The 23,249-nt window shown below is 39.2% G+C and overlaps 2 protein-coding genes across 2 annotated transcripts in view; one reads left to right on the top strand and one right to left on the bottom strand.

Moving 5' to 3' along the window:
- Nucleotides 1–5,868: 5,868 nt before the first annotated feature.
- Nucleotides 5,869–9,200, bottom strand: TIGD2 (tigger transposable element derived 2). The gene is made up of 2 exons (XM_025424912.3): nt 8,914–9,200; nt 5,869–8,717 (listed from the first exon to the last, which is right to left on the bottom strand). Exon 2 carries the CDS (start codon nt 7,783–7,785, stop codon nt 6,208–6,210), a length of 1,578 nt encoding a protein of 525 aa, XP_025280697.1. The 5' UTR covers nt 7,786–8,717; nt 8,914–9,200; the 3' UTR covers nt 5,869–6,207.
- Nucleotides 9,201–9,456: 256 nt separating this feature from the next.
- Nucleotides 9,457–23,249, top strand: part of FAM13A (family with sequence similarity 13 member A) — a 344,934-nt gene continuing 331,141 nt past the window's right edge. Inside the window, exon 1 of the mRNA XM_025424952.3 lies at nt 9,457–9,762. The gene's annotated coding sequence lies outside the window, so the exon portion shown is untranslated. The remainder of the gene's footprint in view (nt 9,763–23,249) is intronic.

Raw genomic sequence — 23,249 nt, 5'->3', positions numbered from 1 at the left:
TCGTTAAAAAAGACAAAAATGCTGTCAACTATAATTTTAAGATGCTATTGATTGTAAGAAGTATCTCAACTTGGGGACACTTAGGAAGCACAGGGGGGTAAGCTCCTGACTTTTGGTTTTAGCTCAGGACATGATCTCAGGGTTGTGAGATCAAGCCCTTGTTGGGCTCCATGCAGTTTATATAAGAATCTCTCTTCCTTTGCCCCTCTTCCCTTCTCAAATAAATAAATAACTCTTCAAAAAAAAAAGTACCCCAATTTCATAAATAGTAAGATGTGTATCCTAGAATCTATGAAATAGTTTTTTTCTCATGGCAGAAGTGAATTTATTATATATGTGCCTATTTAACTAATATGAACCTAATTTATAGAACTAAATATTTGTACAGTGCAGAAAAAATCCTGCATTATCTAGTTTTTACAGAAAATAATTGGGTATTTTACGTGCTATAGGTGAAATGCTAATACACTGAAGAGACACAAATTCTCCTAAATGTCAACCAGCAAATGGCCCCCAAAAGCTGATTAACAGAAAACAGAAATACTGTCCCTACTTATTATCTCATAATTACAATTATTTTAAAAATACTTTGAGTCAGCTTTGTGTTGTGATTATTTTGAAATAGCTTAAAGTGTATTAGTTCATATTAGATCACAGATTAATCAAGTTTCTATTGAATTAAACTTTGAAGCTAATTTTTTAAAGCCAGAAGAGCATTAAAGAAAATCTAGGTTCTCTATCATCTCAAATTAACACACTAAGTTTATGTACATAACATCAGACATTTCTCATTAAGAAAAAAGTATCTTTAAAACTTTGTGACAAGAAAAAATTGCTTCAGTAAATGAGAAAAACTATTTTTTCCCTTAAGTTTACTTTGTCTTTTTTTTTTTTTTTTTTTTGGCTCAAAGGTAATTCTGTTTTCTTTGTAAATAAACTCCAGAAGATCAACATATTCGGAAACGGAGGAAAGAATTAGGTATCATTTTTGTTAGTCTTAGAAGAAATTAGATGTGATTTAGATAGGAGTTCAGCTGTTAAGATTCCCCATGAGAACAAAAGCACTTTCATAGAGGTTACTTCATAGGTTAACCAGGCTACTTTACAGTCAGTTTTTCTCTTCTAACTTAAAAAAAAAGTTAAGTGTTCCAAAATCTCACAGATTTCTTTAATATCTGTGCAATGACTCTAACATATCCTTCAATGATTTAATTAGCTATAGTAGTGATAGTTGATAATCTCGTTACAGGGTCACTATGAAAATAAAAATGCCCATGAGATTTTTATTCTGATCTATGTCCAAAGGTATAGGGATATTCACATATCACACCTAAAGTTTCATAAAGGAACTACACTAAATAAGTTCATATCCACCTTTAGGTTGAGTACAAGTGTGGAAAACAGGATTTCTTACACATTTTATTATGCATTTAATAATATCTTGTTTTTAGCTTTCCAAAGTATACTAAACAAGTATGTTCTTGACAGGAGTGTGAGCTAGGTGGGCTGGGGGCTTGGGGTGATGTGAATGAGGAGAAACAGTGGGGAGCTGCCAAGAGTGATGGGCTCTAGCACCCCCGGGGTGATTTTCACACAGAAAGGAAGGTGGCCACCCTGCCAACATGTACAGACATGGCTGGATCCACCCTCTACCCCCAGGACCCCAGGCCTGGTCTTTTGATCAGAAGGGAATTAAAAAAGATGCCCTTGTGATGAACTGTGCCTATCAGTTGCATGGAGCTTCATTCAAGAATTTTCTGAGCCTGATGGATGTACAACGATACTCAACCACCTGGTGAATAATACCAGTGGAAGCGCTCTCTGGAATTACACACAGCACAGTTCTGGATGCTAAAAGTGGTTTTAAGAAAGGCTTTGCCTGAGTACCTCATAGATTCCTACAGCATGGATGCCCAAGAGGGAACAGAGGACTAGGCTACTTTACAGCTTCCCTCAAGGGCTGAGATTTCTGACCTTGCCTCAGACAGGAATGTTTGGTTAGGTCTTTCCTAGCTCCCTTTGGGGGGCTCCCTGTGAAACAGGTAAAGTATTACACACAGGATGGTGTTGAGGATCACAAAATATATGTTGACTTGTAGAACACTCAGCATTGTGCCTGGCACATAGCAGACATTCAGCACACGAATTGGGAGCACTCTTTGTCCTCCAGGAGAGACAGAACTTCATTAAGAGACTTCCAACCCGTGTCAAGGAGGCAGGTGCTGTGCTGGGATCCAGGATGAAGTAGGATAGAGATTACAGTGCTCTTGGAGGCTCATTGTCTAGAGGGAACCCATATCCTTGGCCACTAGGCCACATCTCGAGCTGAGAGAAGCAACTTCTACTTCCTCCTTAGTCACTGTGTGACTTTGGGCAGACCAATTCCTTTCTCTGGGCCATTTTTTGGGAAACCATAGAATTTCTAAACTGGGACACTTGAGAGTAAAAGGGGCACTATAATGCTTACCCTGGGAAAACTAGTGTAAACCAGGACGTTGCAGGGCAAATCAGGCCCAATGACCCCTGGACTCATCAGAGGGAGACAGTGCTGTTGGTGCTGCTGCTAGTATGGCTCGTGCTGCTTCGTGACTGGGTCCAAGTCTACCCTCGCTTTACCACTGAATGTGCACAGGCAGTTTGCATTTCTTTGAGCATACAAGCTTATCATCGCACAAGTATGCCTTCAGCTGCTTGGAAGAACCCATTTCTTTTTGAGTCTATTATCTGACACTGCAGCTAGAACTGGCCCCACCTGTGTTTTTTGTTTTTACTAATAGGCCCCCGTGGTGATTGACAGCACACACTGTAGTCCTAGGAGCCCCGGGGACTCTGGCACTGCCCTCTAAGTCATGCAGACACCCCAGCCAGCATTCCCAGTGATGAGGCAGTGCCTGAGACCTCAACAGGGGTGCCCAAGCTCCCTAGAGGTCTACACCGTCACCGTGAGAGAAGAGCTGTGACTCTTTGGGCCAAGCCTGGAGATCAGGGGTTCACAATCAACAGCCATAGGATTGTGTAATGACTGATGTTTGTAAAGTTTGCAGTGTGCCTGTATAACCTGCTACCCTTTTACATTTGAAGAAATGGGTTCAGAAAGGTTCAGAAAGCTACCAAGGTTATCTAAGGAGAAAGTGGAGAAGCTGGTGTTTGCATTCCAGCTTGTTTGCCTTTAACAGCCCTGCTCAGCCAGGGTTCTTCAGTGTGCCAATGGGGTATACAAGATGATTTTAGGTTACAGATGGTCAAGTTGTTAAAATTGGTTGTTTTATTTTTAATTTGAACTAGACAAAGACCACAATTGGCACACAAGACTTGTGACTGTGCATATATCATTGCTTAGGATATAAAGTATATCTTTAAATAAGAAAAAGTCAGCTTTGCAAAAATATCCATATAATAAGTGAACATAGCCTTCCTGAACAACTCCAAATTGAGAGCGCAGGTCCTAGCTTTGATTTATATGGCTCTAGCCGTATTCACTGAAGGGATAGTGTCTAAGCCTGTGACTTAAGTAGCTGTGTCCTCCTTCAGCTGTGCCATTTAGTCCACTATGTTCCTCCCTAAATCCAGAAAATTTATGATGAAGTGGCTATACAGCTCAATCTGAAACTAGAGTGAAAACAAAAAGAATACCAGCATAAAAGTGCCATTATGATGCAATAATTCTGCTTAAATTGACTGTGGCTATTGATCTGGGCCGTGCCAACCCTTCTATATTGATTGAGCGAAGTTTTCCAATACACTCCAGTATTACTGAGATTGAATTATGAAACAGTAACTATTCCAACTGCACTTTTTAAGTATCCTCTTAATTGACAAACACTTTCCATTTGGTCTGAAATTTTAGTCTTTCAAATCCTCTAAAAAAAAAAAAATGCACTTGTATAAATAGTGACCAAGTCAGAATTTGTGACTATTTTCTTTAAAGGGCACAAAGTCAAATGAGAGCACATTAGTTCTGTGCTTCTCAAACTACAATATATATAAAGAGCATGTGGTAATGAAGATAAGATGTATATTGCCAGAAGATATATAACCTGTTTATATTAGTTTCCATGATAAAACACAGGATTAAGCCATTTAAATGTCATAACTGAAGGAGTGTGATAAGTTTGTTAGCAAAAAGCTCTGTGAAAAATGCAAAGCAACATTCAAATATGTCTTAGCATTATCAGGTTTCAGAACCCCTTAGTTTCCAAGAAGCAAAATAGCCTCAGGACTCAATCATGTAGTTCTTTATTTCCTCCGGCCTATCCAGTAATTGAAATTGTGTAAATTGAGAAAGGTATGTTAATATACACATTTTCCCAAAGAAAGTCGATTCTTTGTGGTTTTCTGAAACAGCCTTTCTTGAACCAAAGCCTCAGCCCAAAAGGCAGAAAGAACTTGGTGCTCTAATGATAGCTTCATGAAGAATTGTCAGGGATCCTAAAATCTCAAATAAATCACAACAAAGCTCCCTATAGATGGCTGGGTTTAATTCCTATAACCAGGGTTTTCTGTCACTTTTGCTCTGAATTTTTCCACTTATTCTATGCTACCATAATTTGACAAAATATTTCAAATGTCCTGCCTACTATCTTATCTAGTTTAAAGGCATTTTATTACTACTGTGAATTATGCCAATACTAGTAACATAGATTGTCTTCTATGAACAATGACAACATATGTTTATTAGCAGGCTAGGTAGCAAAGAAATTACAATTCCATTCTAATTTCTTTTATAATTCAACCTAAGAGGTCTTAAATGTGCCTGCATACCTCACTGCACCTAGCAGTAGATGGTCAGGAAGTGACTTCTAAGCTGGATAAACCTTTCAGTTTTCACTGAAATAAATTATTAATTATGACCATCTACTGCTAGGCACAGTGAGGTATGCAGGCAGAGTTCTTTTCTTTCACTTCCCTTTCAAGGATTTTCCCAATGCAGCAACATCACAGTTGAGTCACACACTGGATCTGTTCAGCATAACTTTTGAAACTCATAGTTTCAGCAACTCAGTAACAGTAGCTAATGCTCAGGACTTACTCTGAGCCAGGTTCTGCTCTAAGCCTGTATTAACTTAAAATTCATATATTTAATCATTTGTTCCTCACAAAAACTCTCTACATATTATTCTTATTTTACATATGGGTGAAATGACTTGCCTGTGATCACACAGCAGCCTCTTTTACAGTGCCTTTCTCATGTTCTGTTTAATGTTAGTCCACCATTCATGTGATGGATGATTTCACAAATTATATGTATGCTTATGTTTTCAGTATCCTCAAAAAAAATGCTATAAAAATTTAAAATATATTTTAAAAATTAAAAAATATATTTTAAAAAATCTAAAAATATAAAAAGCATACTTTGTGAGCTTTTAAGTGTTACATAAATATCAAACTGCTTAAAAATATATCAAACCGCTTAATAAAGAGAAAAACTATTGTTATATCTATACTAATAAAGGATCCAAATAAAAGATAATAAATTTTAACTCTCACCTCTTCTAATTACAATGGTTTGGGAACTGAAATCTATTTTTCTGGAATAGGGGTGGCATTCTCTCCACAACTATGAATGCACTCTCCCTACTGTCAGATGGAATAAAAGTAAAGTGCAAGGCCTTTCCTTGGAGATATATTTTTTCTTCCTTCTAAACTCAGAGACAGCCAATGTAATTGCTGACTGCCCAAATACTGTTGGTATAGAATGCCTGTTTAAGCTTGAAACTATTTTCCTTTACTTCTCTTTCACAGTGAAACACTTCAAGCATAATGTTTGGTAAGTTCTAAAAATTCCAGCAGGTGAAAACATCATGGAAATGGAAACTTATCCCCACCATATTTCATTTGGAAACTGAAGTTCAGAGAAAGTCATAAAAATTCCATTTAAGTAAGATTTATTGATTGCCTAGAGTGTGCATGGTCCTCTATTACACACAATGAAATTCAGGCACAAAACAGACACAAGATCCCTGGCCTCAGGTACCTTATGATCTAACTAGTATACTACAGATTAGAAACAGTAAACAAGTTACATGGCAATGCTCACTTACTAGAATCAACATTAAAGAGCAGTAATTTAAGTAATCCAAAATGGTGTCTAATCCTAAAATCATTTATAAAATGCATTTAGCCTTGAAATCCACAGCACTTCAAACAAGATAATGAAGTTCCACTGCAGATAAAGTCACAAAGATACAAATACAGTTAACAGTATTATTAATGACTTTTGTTATTTTGGATTTTCTGTTTTCTCCTTATTATCGTTCGAAGCCTCCGTAATACCAGTTTATCAGACAAAAGCATGTCATCTTGTTGTTCTAAATAATCCAGTAAATTCTCGGTCCATTCAAGGGCAGCTTTATGGCTAATATGCTTCTCTGGATTCAGTTCTGCTTTCCTAGTCTTATTGGAGTGCTTTTGTTCAGCAGGCTTGGCCTGGTCCTCAGCACTTTCACTGTCAGTTAGCACCTGACAGCTTGAGTCATTACTCCGAGAGTCAAACCACTGATCAATATTCTCAATGTCAACATGTTCACAGTCTTCTGTATTCTGTAAAACTGTTGCTAAGTTAGCTGCTAAAATGGCCCCTTCATCAATGTTCATGCCTGAATTCTCTTCATTGCTAGGGAAAAGTTTTTTCCATGCTTTGGTTATGGTATTTGATTTTACCATGTTCCAAGCTCTTGATACTTCATAAATTGCATCCAACACTGTCAAGTTCTTCCAAAACATTTTTGGGTCATTTCCTTCACCCATGTATTTCTGGAGAAGTCCTGCTCGGTAGTATCTTTTTACTGTGGCTAGAACTCCCTGACTCATAGGTTGAATTAGACTTGTGACATTTGGTGGCAAATATTTCACAATTATTCTACCATCATCTGAACTCAATAATTCTTCATTTGGATGTGCAGGGGGAAAATCCAAAAGCAGCACTGCTTTTTCTAGAAGCCCCTGAGACTTCAAATGCTTCTGTACCTGTGGCACAAAGTATTTTTCAAACCACTGTCTGAAAACAGAATGTTCTATCCATGCACTTTTTTGACTGAAATAAGTGACAGGAAGGTTTGAAAGGTCAGCTCCTTTGAATGCACGGGGTTTTTTTGCTTTTCCCACAACACAAAGATTAAGTTTGTGTAAACCGGTGGCATTTGCACAACACATAATAATGATTCTCTCTCTGCTTGACCTATAACCAGAAGTATTTTGCTCAGTTTCAAGAGCTAATGTCCTTGATGGTAGACACTTCCAGAACAATCCAGTTTGATCAGCACCATAAATTTGCTCTGGTTGTAGATTCTCTCTCTCAACAAATTCCTGAAAGTTACCACAAAATTCACTGGCAGCAGTTTCATCTCCTTTTAACTTTGTCCCTTTACCAGCAGCCTTTGGAATACCATGGCGCTGCTTAAATCGAGTTAGCCAGCCAGATGACGCATTAAAATCACCTTCCATCCCCAGAGCATCAAAAAAGAATTTGGCTTGTTTTGCACAAATTGTTCCAGACACTGGAATCCCATCTGTTTTCTGTTGGTTAAACCACTCTATCATAACCCTATCCAGTTCCTCATATGTTGAAGACTTCATTGATTTACGTTTGGATACCCCACTGGTAGGATCAGAACTGTTTGCATAGTTTATTATTCTTTCTTTGTTCTTTTTAATATCACGAACTGTGGATTCACCAATTCCATACACCACAGAAAGCTTTTTGAAAGAGATGCCTTCCTCAAGTTTCTTGATAATGTCAAGCTTGTCCTTAATTGTCAACACCACACGCTTACGTTTCCCCAACATTTTACGTCTTATTTTAAGCAATTACTAGACAAGATGATTAACAACTAGATCTGAATACAATAAGACTAGAAAATGGATTAAGATACCCTCCCTTTCCCCCCACCCACCCTCCACCCCGGACCTAGATGGACGGTGTACTGTCCAATTTCTAAGCCAGGCCTATGTGACTCCCTTCACTTTGCTGTTTTCAAAGCCTCCAAAGTTCTTTCAACAAGGACTAGTTTTAATTAAACCTACTTTCTTTCTTCCTTTTCACTTAGTTTAGGGTCTTCCCTTGAACTGCACTCTCAAAGAAGACTGCAACCAAGAACTGTACCAGCAAGGTCTCTAAAATAGTCCTATTGTGTATTCAATTTTTCTTGCCATCATTACAGGTGAGATTCTTTGCTAGAGGAACTGAGGCTCTGATGGGACTATTTGGGGGACATGTGCTAGAGAATAAATAGTTTAAGACAGGACCTGTAGACATGACATATAGGAAAACACAGCGGAAAAACTCTTCCCGACTTTTGTCTTTGCCAGGCAGTGTGCACTGTATGGAATACTACCTCTTTCAGGCAAAGACTGCTAGAGATTATTCAAGTGGGTGGTTATGGAAATCATAGACAAGCGAGGTAAAGCAAGCTGGACAGAAGTGAGCAGCGCAAATAAGGTGGAAATGGACAGGCAGAAAACTTTATACTCTAACATGACACAAACTTCTACCTAATGTATCTGGCAACTGCAAAGGCAAAAGGTGGACGAGAGGTGGTGTCACATGATGAAAGAAAGCATTAAAAACTTCACTGGTAGAGATCAGAACTCATGGTAGAGGGTATGAGGTGGAAGGCTCAGTGAAGATGTTAAAATAATCCTGGTGAAAGATGATCCTCGATGGGCCAACAGAAGTAGTTCCTGTGGGGAGCTGTGTAAGCACTCGGTGCCTCCGACACCTAAAGGAAAATACCAAAAATATTTTTTTCAATATCAGGGTCTGTGGCACATTACTCAGATCTACCCTGCAACTACACTGAGGAAAAAAAAAAAAAAAAAAAAATCAACGCCTCCTATCAGTGTGGTGACAGAATCCGACAGATAATGCCGCTTTCCGGCATTCCGTGGAGTGACAGCGGGACCTGAATCGCCTACCTCCTGAAATTAAGAGCTCAGAGACAAGCCGTGTTAGCGAGGGCCTGTCCCCGCAGGGCGAGCTCCGGAGCGCGGGACGTCTCTGCTCACGCGGAGGGAGCCCGGGTTCCTCCTGGACGCCGGCGACCAGGGTGTCACCGCCGCAGCGAGCGAGCGAGGGAGCGAGCGCGCGCGCGCCCGGCCCAGGGGACGCCGGTCAGCGGGCCGGGGGCATCGCTCTGCGCCAGGCCGCGCGGCGGCCACACTGCCCTGAAAGCAAATGGAGTCTCTAGAGGGAAGCTGACACCGGCGGCGGCGGCGGCGGCGGCTGAGGCGGCTGCGGCGGCGGCGGCGTCTGCGAGGGGCGAGCGTCGCCGCCGGAGCCGGAAGGCGGGGGATTAGGGTGCACGCGCGCGCCCCCGCAGGAACGCTGTGTCGGCGAGGGGGCGGGGCCTACGCGGGCGGGTGCGCGCGGCCCGGGGGCGGGGCCTCCGGTGAGAAGGCGGGAGGCGCCCCCCCGCCGCCACTGCAGCGCCTTTAGACGCCGCGTGGGTTTCGCAAACCGCCTGGCTGCTCCGGCCGCCGACTATTTCGCCGGCCGGCAGGGGGCGCTACAGGTCCACCCTGTCTCGGCCCTTCTTTCAGGGGCTCGCCTACTGCGGGCGACGTTTCCTCCACGCTCAGGTGGAATAAACATCGCAGCCTCCGAGGGCTCGTGAGAGAGCTGCGCGTCCTCAGGGGCCACGGACGTGGTGCGGACCGGGCTGGGCGAGCACACGTGGAGCGTGTTTACATGTAGCGGCCGCGACAGCCGCGCCTCCCGGCACCTGCCGGCTGGGGCTGGACGAGGAGCAAGGATCATGGGCAAAGGTAGGGGCGAGCGGACGCGGCTGCCGGCGGGGGGCGGGCTGCGGAGCGGGGCTGGGGCTTACCCTCTGCAACACGTACCTGACCGAGAAGGACGCCTGCCCCGCGTCCCAGAAGCGCAGCAGGGGTTGGTCAAACTGGGTATCGAGTTATTTCCTCTCCGGTTGCGACGCTTCAGGGCTTAAGTCACAGTCACCATCGAAGCGGACCCTGTGCGGAACCGACTGCACCTGGGACGCGCGTGGGACTGGGAGAGGCTCTCTGACCGATTCCCCGCAGCCCTTTTACTCCTGCTTCTCAGAAATAAGAAGGGGATCAATTGCAGTTTGACAAACAGTCCCCTTGGTTTATTTTAAGTGGAGGGAGATATCATTCGTTTCTGTTTGGGCATTCTAAATGGACCGAACGCTAGCACCTGTGCACCGATAACCTCCGCGATGAGCCCTGCCTTATCCCCTTTCCCGGACTTGGTGCCTTGTGGGGTCCCCCGGAGCCCTCCCAGGGGAGTGGCTGCACCTTCATCCTGCAGCACCTGTTTTCCAAGGAAACGCATTTAGCCTTGTCTTTCTGTCGCGCGTGTGTAATACTTTGGAAATGGAAAAGGCTAAAGTTTCCCCCGATACCTGAGCATAAATGTCTAGCCATTTACAGTTAACGTGAAATAGTACGGTAATTCCTCGTTTATTTGCAAAGGCCATATTGTTGCAAAAAAAGTTTCCAAAGGGAAATGACCCGAGCATTCAAACTGCAGCAAAGAGATGTTTGTTCATGCTAAGCCTTCTGTCTGACTCCCCCCGCCAAACCGTTCGATTGCCTTCCTGAAGATCGCAGCATTTCTGTATCTGGCATGATGGAAATCACTGATGTCCTAGGCATGCTGGGAAGTGGCTTTAGACAAATACCTGCTTTTCCTAAAGGTAGGTCTCCTTCTCCTCCTCCCCCTCTCCCACCCTTCACCCCATTTGCCAAGCAGTTTCAGCATTTTTGGTGGACTATTTTGGGTAAAGTAACAACTTCATACTAGTTTTATATCACTTTTTAAAGTTTGCCTCTCCCCCCCACCCATGCTTGTAAGAAGCCTGAAAACAGTTGTATCTGATATGTTATCCATTCCTCATACAGGAGGAAAGCTGACTTTTGCTGAGTACTAACCAAGGGAGGTGGCATGTAACCAGATGTTAGCAGTTTGGCTTTCACCCCTGTCCACCAGCCTATTGGCATCACTGGGTCCTATAATATATTTAAATAAAGTGAACCCTGACTCTTCTCTCCCTCCACCAATATCTCTGGGGTTTAATTTCCTTCCAGATACCACTAGATCATTTTCCTGTTTCTGCTGATTCTTCAGCTTGCTCAAGTCTTTATCTCTCTCTCTCTCTCTCTCTCTTTTTTTTAAAGGTTTTATTTATTTATTCATGAGAGACAGAGAGGAAGAGACATAGGCAGAGGGAGAAGCAGGCTCCATGAAATGGGACTCGGATTCCGGGTCTCTAGGACCACGCCCTGGGCAGAAGGCAGGCGCTAAACCGCGGAGCCACCCAGGGATCCCCAAGTCTTTATCTCTTAAAGCTGTTGTTCCCTTTTCATCACCTCATGTAAGTTCAAATCTGGAACATGGCCCACATGCCTTGAGTTCTTCAGAACACCTCACACAAGGCAGGCAGTTGTATTTAGTAGGCTTTTTTTTTTTTTTTTTTTAAGATTTATTTGAGAGAGAAAGCATGTGGGCGAGCGCACAAGCAGGGGGAGGGGCAGAGGGAGAAGCCGGCTCCGGTCGGAGCAAGGAGCCTAATGTGGGACTCAATCCCCAGACCCTGAGATCATCATCTGAGCCGATGGGAGAGGCTTAACCCACTGAGCCACCCAGGCGCCCAAGTAAACTTTTAATAAGATTTTACCCAAGACATCCGTGTCTTTACACAAGCTAGTTTTCTCTGATTTCTTCCTTTTTGTTGGGGGGAAGGGTTGCTAACATGCCAGATTTACATTACAGTGGGGGGGGGGCTTAAAATAGAACATGTGTTTTATTAGGAGCCAGGTTAGCCACAGGCAACTTCTTATTGTCTACTCTTGTCCGGTCACAGCTTCATTTCCGCCTCGCTATGCTGTCCTCTTCTTTGTCCAACATTTTTCTATCTTTGGGTCCTCTCTCCTCTTCTCTCTTGGCTCTTTGTGAAATCTGAAGGTTCTTTTTCCTTTATTACACACAGCAATTTTATATATATATATTTTTTTCCTAACTGTCCTTTACCATTCACTGTGATTTATTCTTTAATCAGAAGACATTTCACTCCTTAGGGAACTCTACCACCAGTATTTCTTAACTTCTAGGTGCATGGGATATCTCTTAATCCTTGAACTATGAGGTCAATGTTACCTCTATTTTATGCCCAATGAAACAAAAGCTAAACAAGTATGTGAATCTATCCAGTGCAGATGGCAGAATGGAGAGTTGAGCCACATCTATTTGGTTTTAAAGGCACCATGCTCTGCCAGCCGTCACAATTGAAGTATTTAGCTCAAAGACATGAAAAGAGGGAAAAGCATATGTGATTATTTCTGCATAAAGTTGCCATTATTAAAATGGAATTTTTGACATTAACCTACCAAAAAGGCATTCTAGTTGTTGAAGGTATCTTAAGTCTGTAATAGTGCTCATCAGACATGGCATTTGGTTCATTGGACAGTCGGTCTTCTGAAGGCTACCCCAAATCACCTGAAAGTGGACCTCTAAATTCCCTTTCCTGCTGAGATAGTATCAATGCAAATACATATCGTGGCCTCACTTTCAGTAGTATGCTTTATGCATGATAGTGTTATTGTAATAGTGTTATAATCGCTAGGTAGAACAAATTCTTGCTTGCCTTTTGAGTTTCGTTTACTTTATCAGTGACCCTCCTTTGTTTGGAAATTTATGTTTAAATTGCTCAAATTAGCTACTCCAATAAGCTTAAGATTAGGACATGATACTATTACTCCATTTGCATTAAACTGACTTAATATCAAATAGTATTTCTCTCTTAATTGAAAAATACTGTTAATTGAATTGCATAAATGATTTCACAAAAGCCATTTAGTATCACCTGCTTTAAGGAACATAAAGTATTGAGGGGAATTTTCTGGCTCAAATATAATTTATTTTTCTTTTTGAGTGTGTGTGCATGTGTATGTGGGTTAGGGCAAACAGGATGTAGAACAATTGTTATCACTAAAAACTTGTTCTTTGAAGTCTATTTTAGCTGTGAAGTTATTTTACTTTGTATTATAGATAAAACCCCAAAGTATCCACTTATAATATTTTCTAAAAATCCCTTTTATATGGTTAAAAGTAGAAATAACTTTTCCACTTGAAAATTTCTGGACAGAAGTGAAAGATCAGATTACTCACTGGAAAATCCCTTATCATTTTTTTTAAAGTTGTTAACATGATATTGAAAGATAGGGATTTTTTTTTTTTATATATACTGAGTCCTATTGATGCCCAGTAGGAGGCTTTTTTTTTTTTTTTTTTTTTTTTTTTTTTTTTTTTTTTCCAGTAGGAGGCTTTTAAACTTAATTTTCTGTGTTTCCTTATTGGCTGGGAGTAGGTTTTCAAGAGACTGGGAGCATAGGCAAAGATAAGAGGATGAATTCCTAGGAAGATGGAAGAGATTTAATAGGCTCAAAAAAAATTGCTGGTGGAAATGTTTAAGGAAAAGTTAAACTTGCTTTTTGAAAAACGTAGATATAGACTGAAAAAAACGTGAATTGCTAATTGATGGCAGCAGTGTGGGTTGGAGGCTTGAGTGAAGTTTATATACCCACTTTACCAATTCAAACCTGCCTGTTTCCAACTGTTCTTTAAAGGGACCCTCAGTCCCTTTAGATTGGTCAAATCCATTTTACTGAGAGCTACTGTGCACCAGACTGCTCATGCTCCCTGTCCTCAGCTCATGCAGCTTCGTACTTTAAAGCTCTGCTTGCTGTCCTGCCAGCCTAGAAAGTCCTCTCCTTCCTCTGTTAATCTGTACATCCTTTTGTTCTAGTTGGTCTAAAAACTTGCTTTTCCCAAGGCTGCTCCTCAGACCTGATGGGTCAGAATCAGCTGGGGTCCAAAGTGTAGCTTCTGAGGCTGACTCCAAGGAGGAAGCCCAGGAATCTTTCATTTTCGGCAAGCATCCCAAGTGACTCAAACACGCTGAAGTCTGAACACCTTATATACTGACAACCATTTTGAATATTAACCATTTTGACGTTCTTCCCTCATAGTACATTCTTTTAGAACAGAGTTTTTCTTCTCTCCCCTATTTTCTTCTTAAATTATAGACTGTTTTTGAAGGAAAATATTAAATACAGAGAAGCAAAAACAAAAAAACAAAAAAAAACAAGCATACCAGCATTCAGAGATAATAGCTTTAAACATTTTGGGGGTGTAGCCATTATCTGTCATATATCAATGCAATTATCTCATATATAGTATGCATGTATACATTTTTTAATGAGAACACAAAGTCCCAGTATACATAAAATTTTATATATACTCTTAACAGCATCTGATATTTTATGATATAATTAGGCTTACTGTTGCAGCAAGGGAGACCCAACCCTTGGAAGACAAGACCATGGAGTGTCTCAGAGTCAGGTGGAGTTTGTTATAGGATTTCTGTAAGATGACTTTAGGGAGGTTTAAAGAAAGTAAGGAATCTGTTCTGTTTTGGGAGCTCTCAGAAAACAGGAGCAATTTGACTCTTGCGCATCTTAAATTTTATTCAGGAAGCTAAAAGGACAGGCTAGAGTTCCATTGAAGAAGTACTAATAGTCAATCCTGCAAGCCAGGAGAGGAGAATGTTTGGTCATTTTTGTGCATTTCCCACTCCCTTCTTCTTATATTTCTATTGAAATGGGATTATGCAGTGATCTTGTTTATGTCTTTTTTACCACAATCATGGAGGGTCCTCCTCTAATGTCTGTGAAGCTATTTAGACTACTCTGGGTAACACCATGCCTACCTCTTCAAAGCTTTCAACAAATCCTCAAAGGATCCACAGTCCAAAAAGCTTAGATAGTAATCATTGATAAGCTTATTCAGCCTTGAAACTATCCCTAATTTAGCTGTATAGATAATCCCATAATGCAATTCTACCTTAGTGAGATTCTGTTATGGTTGAAGAAGACAGTTATTAATGCTTGGTTTCCATGCTTCTAGTTTAACAAGGTCCCATGATAATGCTTCTCAGACAGCTTCAATCAATTTTCAAAGTTTTCATCACCCAGAAATGAATCCCATACCATTAGCAATCACTTACCATTTCCCCCCCACCACCCTCTCTCCTGCTCCCCAGCCCTTGGCAACCACTTGTCTCTATGGGTTTGCCAATTCTAGATGTTTCATATAAATGGAATCATATGTGTACATCATGACTAGTTTCTTTCACTTAACATAAAGTTTTCAAGGTTCGTGTTATAGCATGTATCAGTACATCATCTTATGTACATTATCAGTACATCATTTTCTTTTATTGCTGAATAATATTCCATTATATGGATATAGGACATTTTATTCATTCATGAGTTGATGGACATTCAAGTTTCTATTGTTAGGCTCTTATGAATATCCATGCACAAGTTTTTGTACATATGGACATATGTTTTCATTTCTTTTAGGTATATAACTGAGATTGGGATTGCTGGGTCATATGGTAGCTCTATGTTTAAACTTTTGAGGAGCTGTTTCTAAAGCAGGTTACATTTTTACAATGCATGAGGATCCTTAGTTCTTTCGTATTGCTAGAACATAATACCACAGACTGGGTAGCTTATAAACAATAAATTTATTTCTTACAGTTTTGGAGACTGGGAAGTCCAAGATCAAGGTGCCAGCAAATTTAGTGTGATGACTAGTTAGGACTCCCTGCTTCATAGATGGTTCCTTCTTGCTGTGTCTCCACATGGGGGAAAGGGCAAGGGATCCCTGAGTTTCTTTTGTAAGAACACTAATTCCATTCATGAGGACTCCACCCTCATGACCTATGCACTTCCCAAAGGCCCCACCGTCAAATGCCATCACATTGGGCATCAGGATTTCAACATAGAATTTTGGAGGGACATAAACATTTATACCGTAGCAGGCTCCAATTTCTCCACATCCTCACCAACACTTGTTATTATCTGTCTTTTTGATTTATCAACATACTACTGTTGCATTTCCCTATGGCAGACTCAAGCATCACTTTGTGCTTATTTATCATTTATCTTTTTTGGAGAAAAGTTGATTCATATCCTCAGCTGTTTTTAATTGGGTTCTAACAGTTACAATGTTATGTATTAAATGATCCAATTTACTCTTCCTCCCTGGTTTTCTTAGAGGAGAAACAAAATAAATAACCTTCTGAGGAGTATCTCCTGTTTTTAGCCCAATGGATATTGATAATACTGCTTGTGATATACTGTCCCTTTATTAAAGGATTCCTGTGATAAATTTTGAGTATTTTTAATGTCAGAAAAAAGGTTACTTCCAGATGAAATTTAGCTTTATCTAACACGGGAATTAGGTATATCCATGTTAGCACTGACTTACACAAATCTAAGATCTTAAGTTTGTGCTTAATTGCCATAGCTAATTCACTCTGAATTCCCAGTACCTTTTTCTTATCATTGGCTGTATTTTTAAAATTTTAATGTTTTGATGGTAACTCCATTTTTATATTATAGTTATCTCAACCATTGTTTTGGAAGCATGTAAACAATAAAATGGAGAGACCAGACAGGCAGTATGTCTTAGTAATAAACTTTATGGGTTTTAGAAACAGTCTCTGGTTTGTACTTCTACCACCTACTAGCCTTGAATCTCCAACTGGTTTTATAAAATTTTACACATTTGGAAAATGGGAATAAAAATCATACTTATTTTGGTTTTGTTACAAGGGTTAAATGGTATGTGTAAATCACTTTGCAGAGTACCTAACACTCTGCACTAAGCAGTAGTAGTTATGATTTTACTATTTCCTACATCTTTTGACTAGAAGGAAATACCTGTATTCTCTTAAACTAAGAAAGGAGGCTTTGAAAGAAGCTATAGATAACTAAAAGACAACTATAATGGAAAAGGCCAGATTAATTCATACACATATAATGATATTATAGAGCATTTGTGAGGGTGGATTATATATCTATGGTTGTATTTATTAAGGGATTCATGAAACTACCTCAGGGTTATCTGTTGAAAATTCTCATTTCATAAATCCAAACCAAGTGCACATTTTCTTTCTTTGCTTTAATCCTAAATCACAGAATGTTACATATATCGTGGTTTTGACAGATTTTTTAGCCTGAATTTAGGCATCTCAAGGGAATGGTAAAGATACAAAACGTGGGTATGATGTGACTAAGAGTCTTCAAATAGTCATCCTTTTGGAAAATGTTTGGGATATAAATGTTTATTATTTTGTTCTCCTTCTATGGTTTAAAACCCACAAAAATTGGGGAAAGGGGTCTAGCTCTTCCCTTGCTATTAGCGTTTTTATTAAGTTTATTAGCTATTAACTTAAACCCTGGCATGGCAATTTTGAAAGGTGGTGTTAGGTGATCTTATCTTTTTTCCTTGGTGTTTCATATTTTCCCCCTCTTTTATGAATGCATTCAATAACAACTTGAATATAACATATGTGAATGCATATAACAACAACACACACATAAAAATACACCTATATACCAACACCCATATATACATATTTTTTCCCAGCTCTTCGCTTTCCAAACTTAAGCTTGTAGTATTTACAAATTTCTATTTCCCCTCTCCCTTCTATATCATGTTCTTTTCCTTTAGGGCTGTAATAGTGGAACTACCTAACAATTTGGAAAGTCCCTATCAACATGTACTGAAATTGATGTACACTTACATGATTGCTTGTTGAGAAGAAACTTAAGGGATTGTTGAATCCATCATTTTGAAGCTGCCTGGAATTTTAAAATTTCTCACTTCAACTGACAGTTTGTTTCCAGGACTGCTAAAAAGAAATAGGGTGATTTATTTAACAATGATATCTGCTAACACAATACAGGACTTAATTTTGCACTGAACTTCTTTGTTCCTAAGTTATTGGTCGTCTTTTTTAAACAATAAGTGGTTTTAGTTTATCATTGCTACAGTCACAGAAGTTTTTAGGTGAATTTTAAAAAATTTTTGGGTACACGTGACATACAATTTTATATTAGTTTCAGATGCCTAGTATAGTGACTCAGCATCTGTATGTCATGCTCACTACAAGTGTAGCTGCCATCTGTCACCATACAATAATATTATATTCCCTGTGGAATGTCTTTCATTACAGTGATTTAGTCATCCCATCTTAAGCCTGTATCTCACACTCGCTTTCATCCACTTTCCCATTCCTCCACCTTCTTATATGGCAGTCATCAGTTGTCTGTAGTTACAGGTCTGATTGTCCTTTTTGTTTATTCATTTGATTCATTTCTGACATTCCACACATGAATTAAATCATTAGGGCATTTGTCTGATATATTTCGTTTAGGATGATACCCATTAAGTCCATCCATGTTGTCATAGATGGCAAGATTTAATCCTTTTTTATGGCTACATAATATTCCTGTCGCTGTGTGTGTGTGTGTGTGTGTGCACACGCACACATGCGTGTTATGTTTATCAGGGATGTTGGTCTGGTCTGTAGTTTCCTTTTTTTTATTGTATGTCTTTGACTGGTTTTGGTATCAGGGTATTGCTGATCTTGTATAATGTATTTGGAAGCTTTCCCTGTTCTTCTGTTTTTTTTTGTTTTTTGTTTTTTTTTTCATTATACTGGCTAGCTCCATCCATATTGTTGCAAATGGCAAGATTTTTTTCTTTTTTATGGTTGAATAATATTGTATATACCACATTTTTTTTATCCATTCATCTATTGATGGACACTTGGTTTGCTTCCATAGTTTGGCTATTGTAAATAATGCTGTAGTAAGCATAGGGGTGCATATATGCCTTCAAATTATTGTTTTGGTATCCTTTGAGTAAATACTCAGTAGCGTGATTATTAATCATAGGTAGTTCTATTTTTAATTTCTTGAGGAATTTCCATACTGTTTTCCACAGTGGCTGCACTATTTTCAATCCTACCAGCAGAGCACAGCGGTACCTTTTTCTCATCATCCTCACCAACAATTGTTGTTTCCTGAGTTTCTGGTTTTAGCCATTCTGACAGGTGTGAGGGGATATCACTTTGTAGTTTTGATTTGCATGTCCCTGTTGAGTGATGTTGAACATATTTTCATGTGCCTGTTTGCCATCTGTATGCCTTTGCAAAAATGTCTGTTCACGTCTTTTGTCCGTTTTTTTCATTGGATTATTTGGGTTTGTTTGTTGAATTGTGTAAGTTCCTTATATATTTTGGATACTAACCCTTTGCTGGATATGTCCTCTGCAAATATCTTGTCCCATTCAGTAGGTTGTCTATTAGATTGTTGATTGTTTCCTTTGCTGTGCAGAAGCTTTTTATTTCGATACAGTTCCAATAGTTACTTTTGCTTTTGGTGTCCTTGCCTTAGGAGACCTATCTAGAAAAATGTCAGTATGGCCGACATCAGAGAAATTACTGCCTATGCTCTCTTCTAGGATTTTTCTGGTTTCAGGTCTCATACACATCTCATACACTGGATCTAAACTTCAGCCCAAGTTTAAGTCCTCAATTCATTCTGAATTTGTTTTTGTGTATGCTATAAGAAAGTGGCCTGTTTCTTTCTTTTGCATGTACTTGTCCGGTTTTCCCAATACTATTTGTTGAAGAGACTGTTTTTTCTCCATTGCATATTCTTGCCTCGTCTGTTGAAAATTAATTGACCATATAATTGTGGGTTTATTTCTGGGCTTTCTATTCTGTTCCATTGATCTCTGTGTCTGTTTTTGTGTCAGTACCATACTGTTTTAATTACTGCAGCTTTGTAATATAACTTGAAGTCTGGATTATGATTCCTCCATTTTGGGGGAGGGGGTTGGTTTTTGTTTTTTGAGATGGCCTTAGCTACTTGGGGTCTTTTGGTTTCATACAAATTGTTTGTTTGTTGTAGGTCTGTGAAAAATACTGTTGGTGTTTTGGTAGGCATTGCATTAAATCTATAGATTGCTTTGGATTGTATAGACATTTTATCAATATCTGTTTTTCTAACCCATGAGCATGGAACATAGTTCTGTTTCTTTTCATCATCATGAATTTTTTTTATCAATGTTTTATAGCTTTCAGAGTACAAGTCTTTCATCTCTTTGGTAAGTTTGTTCCTAGCTATTTTATTCTTTTTTTGGTGCAATTGTAAATGGGATTGATTTCTTAATTTCATTTTCTGTTGCTTCATTATTAGTGTATGAGAATGCAACTAGTTTCTGTACATTGATTTTTGAATACTGCAATTTTACTGAATTTATCAACTCAGTTTGTTTGCTGGAGTCCTTGGGTTTTCTATAGTATTATGTCATCTCCTAATAGTGAACGTTTTACTTCTTCCTTCATCCATAATTTGGGTACCTTTTATTTCTTTTTGTTTGTTGTCTGATTTTTGGAAGGATCTGGTTATAGTTTTATCAATTTTGTTGATCTTTTCAAAGAACCAGCTCCTGGTTTCATTGATCTGTTCTATTGCATTTTTTGTTTTGTTTTGTTTTGTTTAGTTTCTCTGTCATTTATTTCTGCCCTAATCTTTATTATTTCCTTCCCTCTGCTGGTCTTATTTTTTGTTCTTTTGCTAGCTCCTTTAAGTGGAAGGTTGGGTTGTTTGAAATGTTTTGTGTGTTGAGGTAGGCCTATATTGCTATAAACTTCCTTCTTAGAACAATTTTTGCTGAAACCCCAAAATTTTAAATCTTTTAAAATTTGTTGAGATTTGTTTTATGGTCTAATATGTGATGTATTCTGGAGAATGTTTCATGTGCACATGAGAAGAATATGTATTCTGCTATTTTAGGATGGAATATTCTGAATATGTTAAATCCATCTGTTTCAGTGTGTCCTTCAAAGCCACTGTTTCCTTGTTGATTTTCCGTCTGGATGATCTTTTCATTGATGTGAATAGGGTGGTAAAGTCCCCTACTATTATTGATACTACCAAATAGTTCCTTTATTTTTATTGGACATTTTATGTATTTGCTCCTTTGTTGGGTGCATAAATATGTGCAATTGTTATCTTGTTGGATTGTACCCTTCATGATTATATAGTGTCCTTCTTTGTTTCTTGTGACAGTCTTTGTTTTAAAGTCTATTTGGGGGTACCTGGGTAGATGAGTCAATTAAGCATCTCATTCTTGATTTCAGCTCAGGTCATGATCTCAGGGTCCTGGGATTGAGCCCTGCATCTGACTCCCTGCTCAGGAGTCTGCTTCTCCCCTTCCCTCTGCTCCTGCTCCACTTGTGTTCTCTCTCTCTCAAATAAAATCTTAAAAAAAAATAAAAATAAAGTCTATTTTGTCTAAGTATTGTTACCCTGGCTTTCTTTTGACACCCATTTGCATGATAAATATTTCTCTATCTCCTCACTTTCAATCTGCACGTATCTTTAGTTCTGAAATGAGTCTTTTGTAGGCAGCATATAGATGGGTCTTGCTTTGTTATCTACTCCATCACCCTATGCCTTTTGATTGGAGTATTTAGTCCACTTATATTCAAGGTAATTATTGATAGATATGTATTTGTTGCTATTTTGTTACTTGTTTTGTGGTTATTTTTGTAGTTTTTCTTTGATCCTTCACTTGCTTTCTTTCATAGTTCATTGGCTTTCTTTAGAAAAGAGAGATACTTGATTCTCTTTTTTCTTTGCATATATATTACTGGTTTTTGACTTGTTATAATTAGGTTTGTATATACCATCTTCTGCATATAGCAGTGTATATTAAGTTAATTTCAAGCCTATTTTCTCCTCTCTGCCCCACATTTTAGGTACATGGTAATATTTTATATCCATTTATTTTGTGAGTCTTTTGATTTTACAGATATACTTATTTTATTGCTTCTGTGTTTCCCACTTTTCATACTCATGGTCTTTCCTTTCCACTCAGAATTATCTTTTCTTGGAGGGCTGGTTTAGTGGTCATGAGATCCTTTAGCTTTTGTTTAATTCTTTATCTTTCCTTCTAATCTGAATATTAACATTGCTGGATAGAGTATTCTTGGCTGCATATTTTTCCCTTTTGGTACTTTGAAAATGTCATGCTTCTCTCTTCTGGCTTGCAAAGTTTCTGCTGAAACATCTACTGAAAGCCTTATGGGGGGGGGGGAGTTCCCTTGTATGTAACTATCTTCTTTTCTCTCTCTGCTTTTAAAATTCTCTCTTTATTATTACTTTTGCCATTTTAATTACTATGTATCTTGGTGTGGACCTCCTAGGGTAGATTTTTCAGGGGACTCTTTGTGCCTTCTAGATCTGGATATCTGTTTATTTCCCCCAAATTAGTAGCTTTCAGTTGTTATGTCTCCAAATAAATTTTCTGACCCCTTTTTTCCTCATTCTTCTGAGATCTCTAGAATGCTAATGCTATGCTTGATGGAGTTAGAGTTTTCTAAATTCTCATTTTGTATAATTTTTTTTTTCTCACCTGCTTAGCTTAATTACAATTCATTACTCTATCTTCTAGGTCATTGATTTGTTGTTTTGCTTCCTCTAGCCTGCTATTTATTCCCTGTTGTGTATTTTAAATTTCATTTATTGTATTCTTCACCTCTGATTGGTTCTTTTGTAATCTTTGTTAAGGATCTCACAAATGTCCTCCACTCTTTTTTCAAGTACAGTGAGTGTCTTTATGATCATTACTTTAAATCTCTGTCTAGCATATTACTTATTTGCATTTCACTTAGGTCCCTTGCTATGATTTTTGTCCTGTTATTTCTTTTGGAATATAATCCTCTGTCTCCTCATTTTGTCTAACTGTGTCTGTTTCTCTGTGTTAGGAAAGTCAGCTATGCTTCCTGCTCTTGAAAGTAATGGCTTAATGAAGAAGAGATCCTATAGTGCCCTGCAGTGCACTATTTCTTGTCCCTTAGATCCTGGCATTTCTGGGAGTGTCTCCTGTGTGTGTTGCATGTGCCCTTCTGTTGTGCCTTGGCTGCTTTTGCTTACAGTTTAGTCTACTGCAGAGTCTCTCTTTGCCTGTTATGGCAGTGTTTGGTTCCTGGCCTGACTGCATAGTTTTTAAAATGTGTGTGCTGGTCTGCTTGTGAAACGGCACCTGCTGCCACTTGCATAAGGTCTGGGTATGGGCATGGGGCAGGTGCAATTTTAACAAGGTGTGCTGTGGACTTCCACAGAGCCTGCTACAATTCCACTACTGCCATCTGGACCAAGGCCTCATAAAACATGCTCATCAGGAGAAGTGGAATTGGCAGGATTTGCACTGCTTTTCTGGGTGAGGGGGACCCTTGTCAACGGAACTGAGGCAAGCATGACTGGAAATGGCTTATTTATTGAAGTGTATGGGAGCAGGACTTGATGTAAGCAAGTTAAATAGCGAATGTCAGCATGCT

This window comes from Canis lupus, chromosome 32, assembly GCF_003254725.2.
Source record: "Canis lupus dingo isolate Sandy chromosome 32, ASM325472v2, whole genome shotgun sequence".
NCBI lineage: Eukaryota > Metazoa > Chordata > Mammalia > Carnivora > Canidae > Canis > Canis lupus.
Note: the sequence above shows the minus strand (reverse complement) of the source record. Positions and strands in the feature narration are given on the sequence as shown.

Bases quoted from the DNA above. Each gene is read 5' to 3' on its own strand.
- TIGD2 (XM_025424912.3), bottom strand. From the start codon at position 7,785: ATGTTGGGGAAACGTAAGCGTGTGGTGTTGACAATTAAGGACAAGCTT.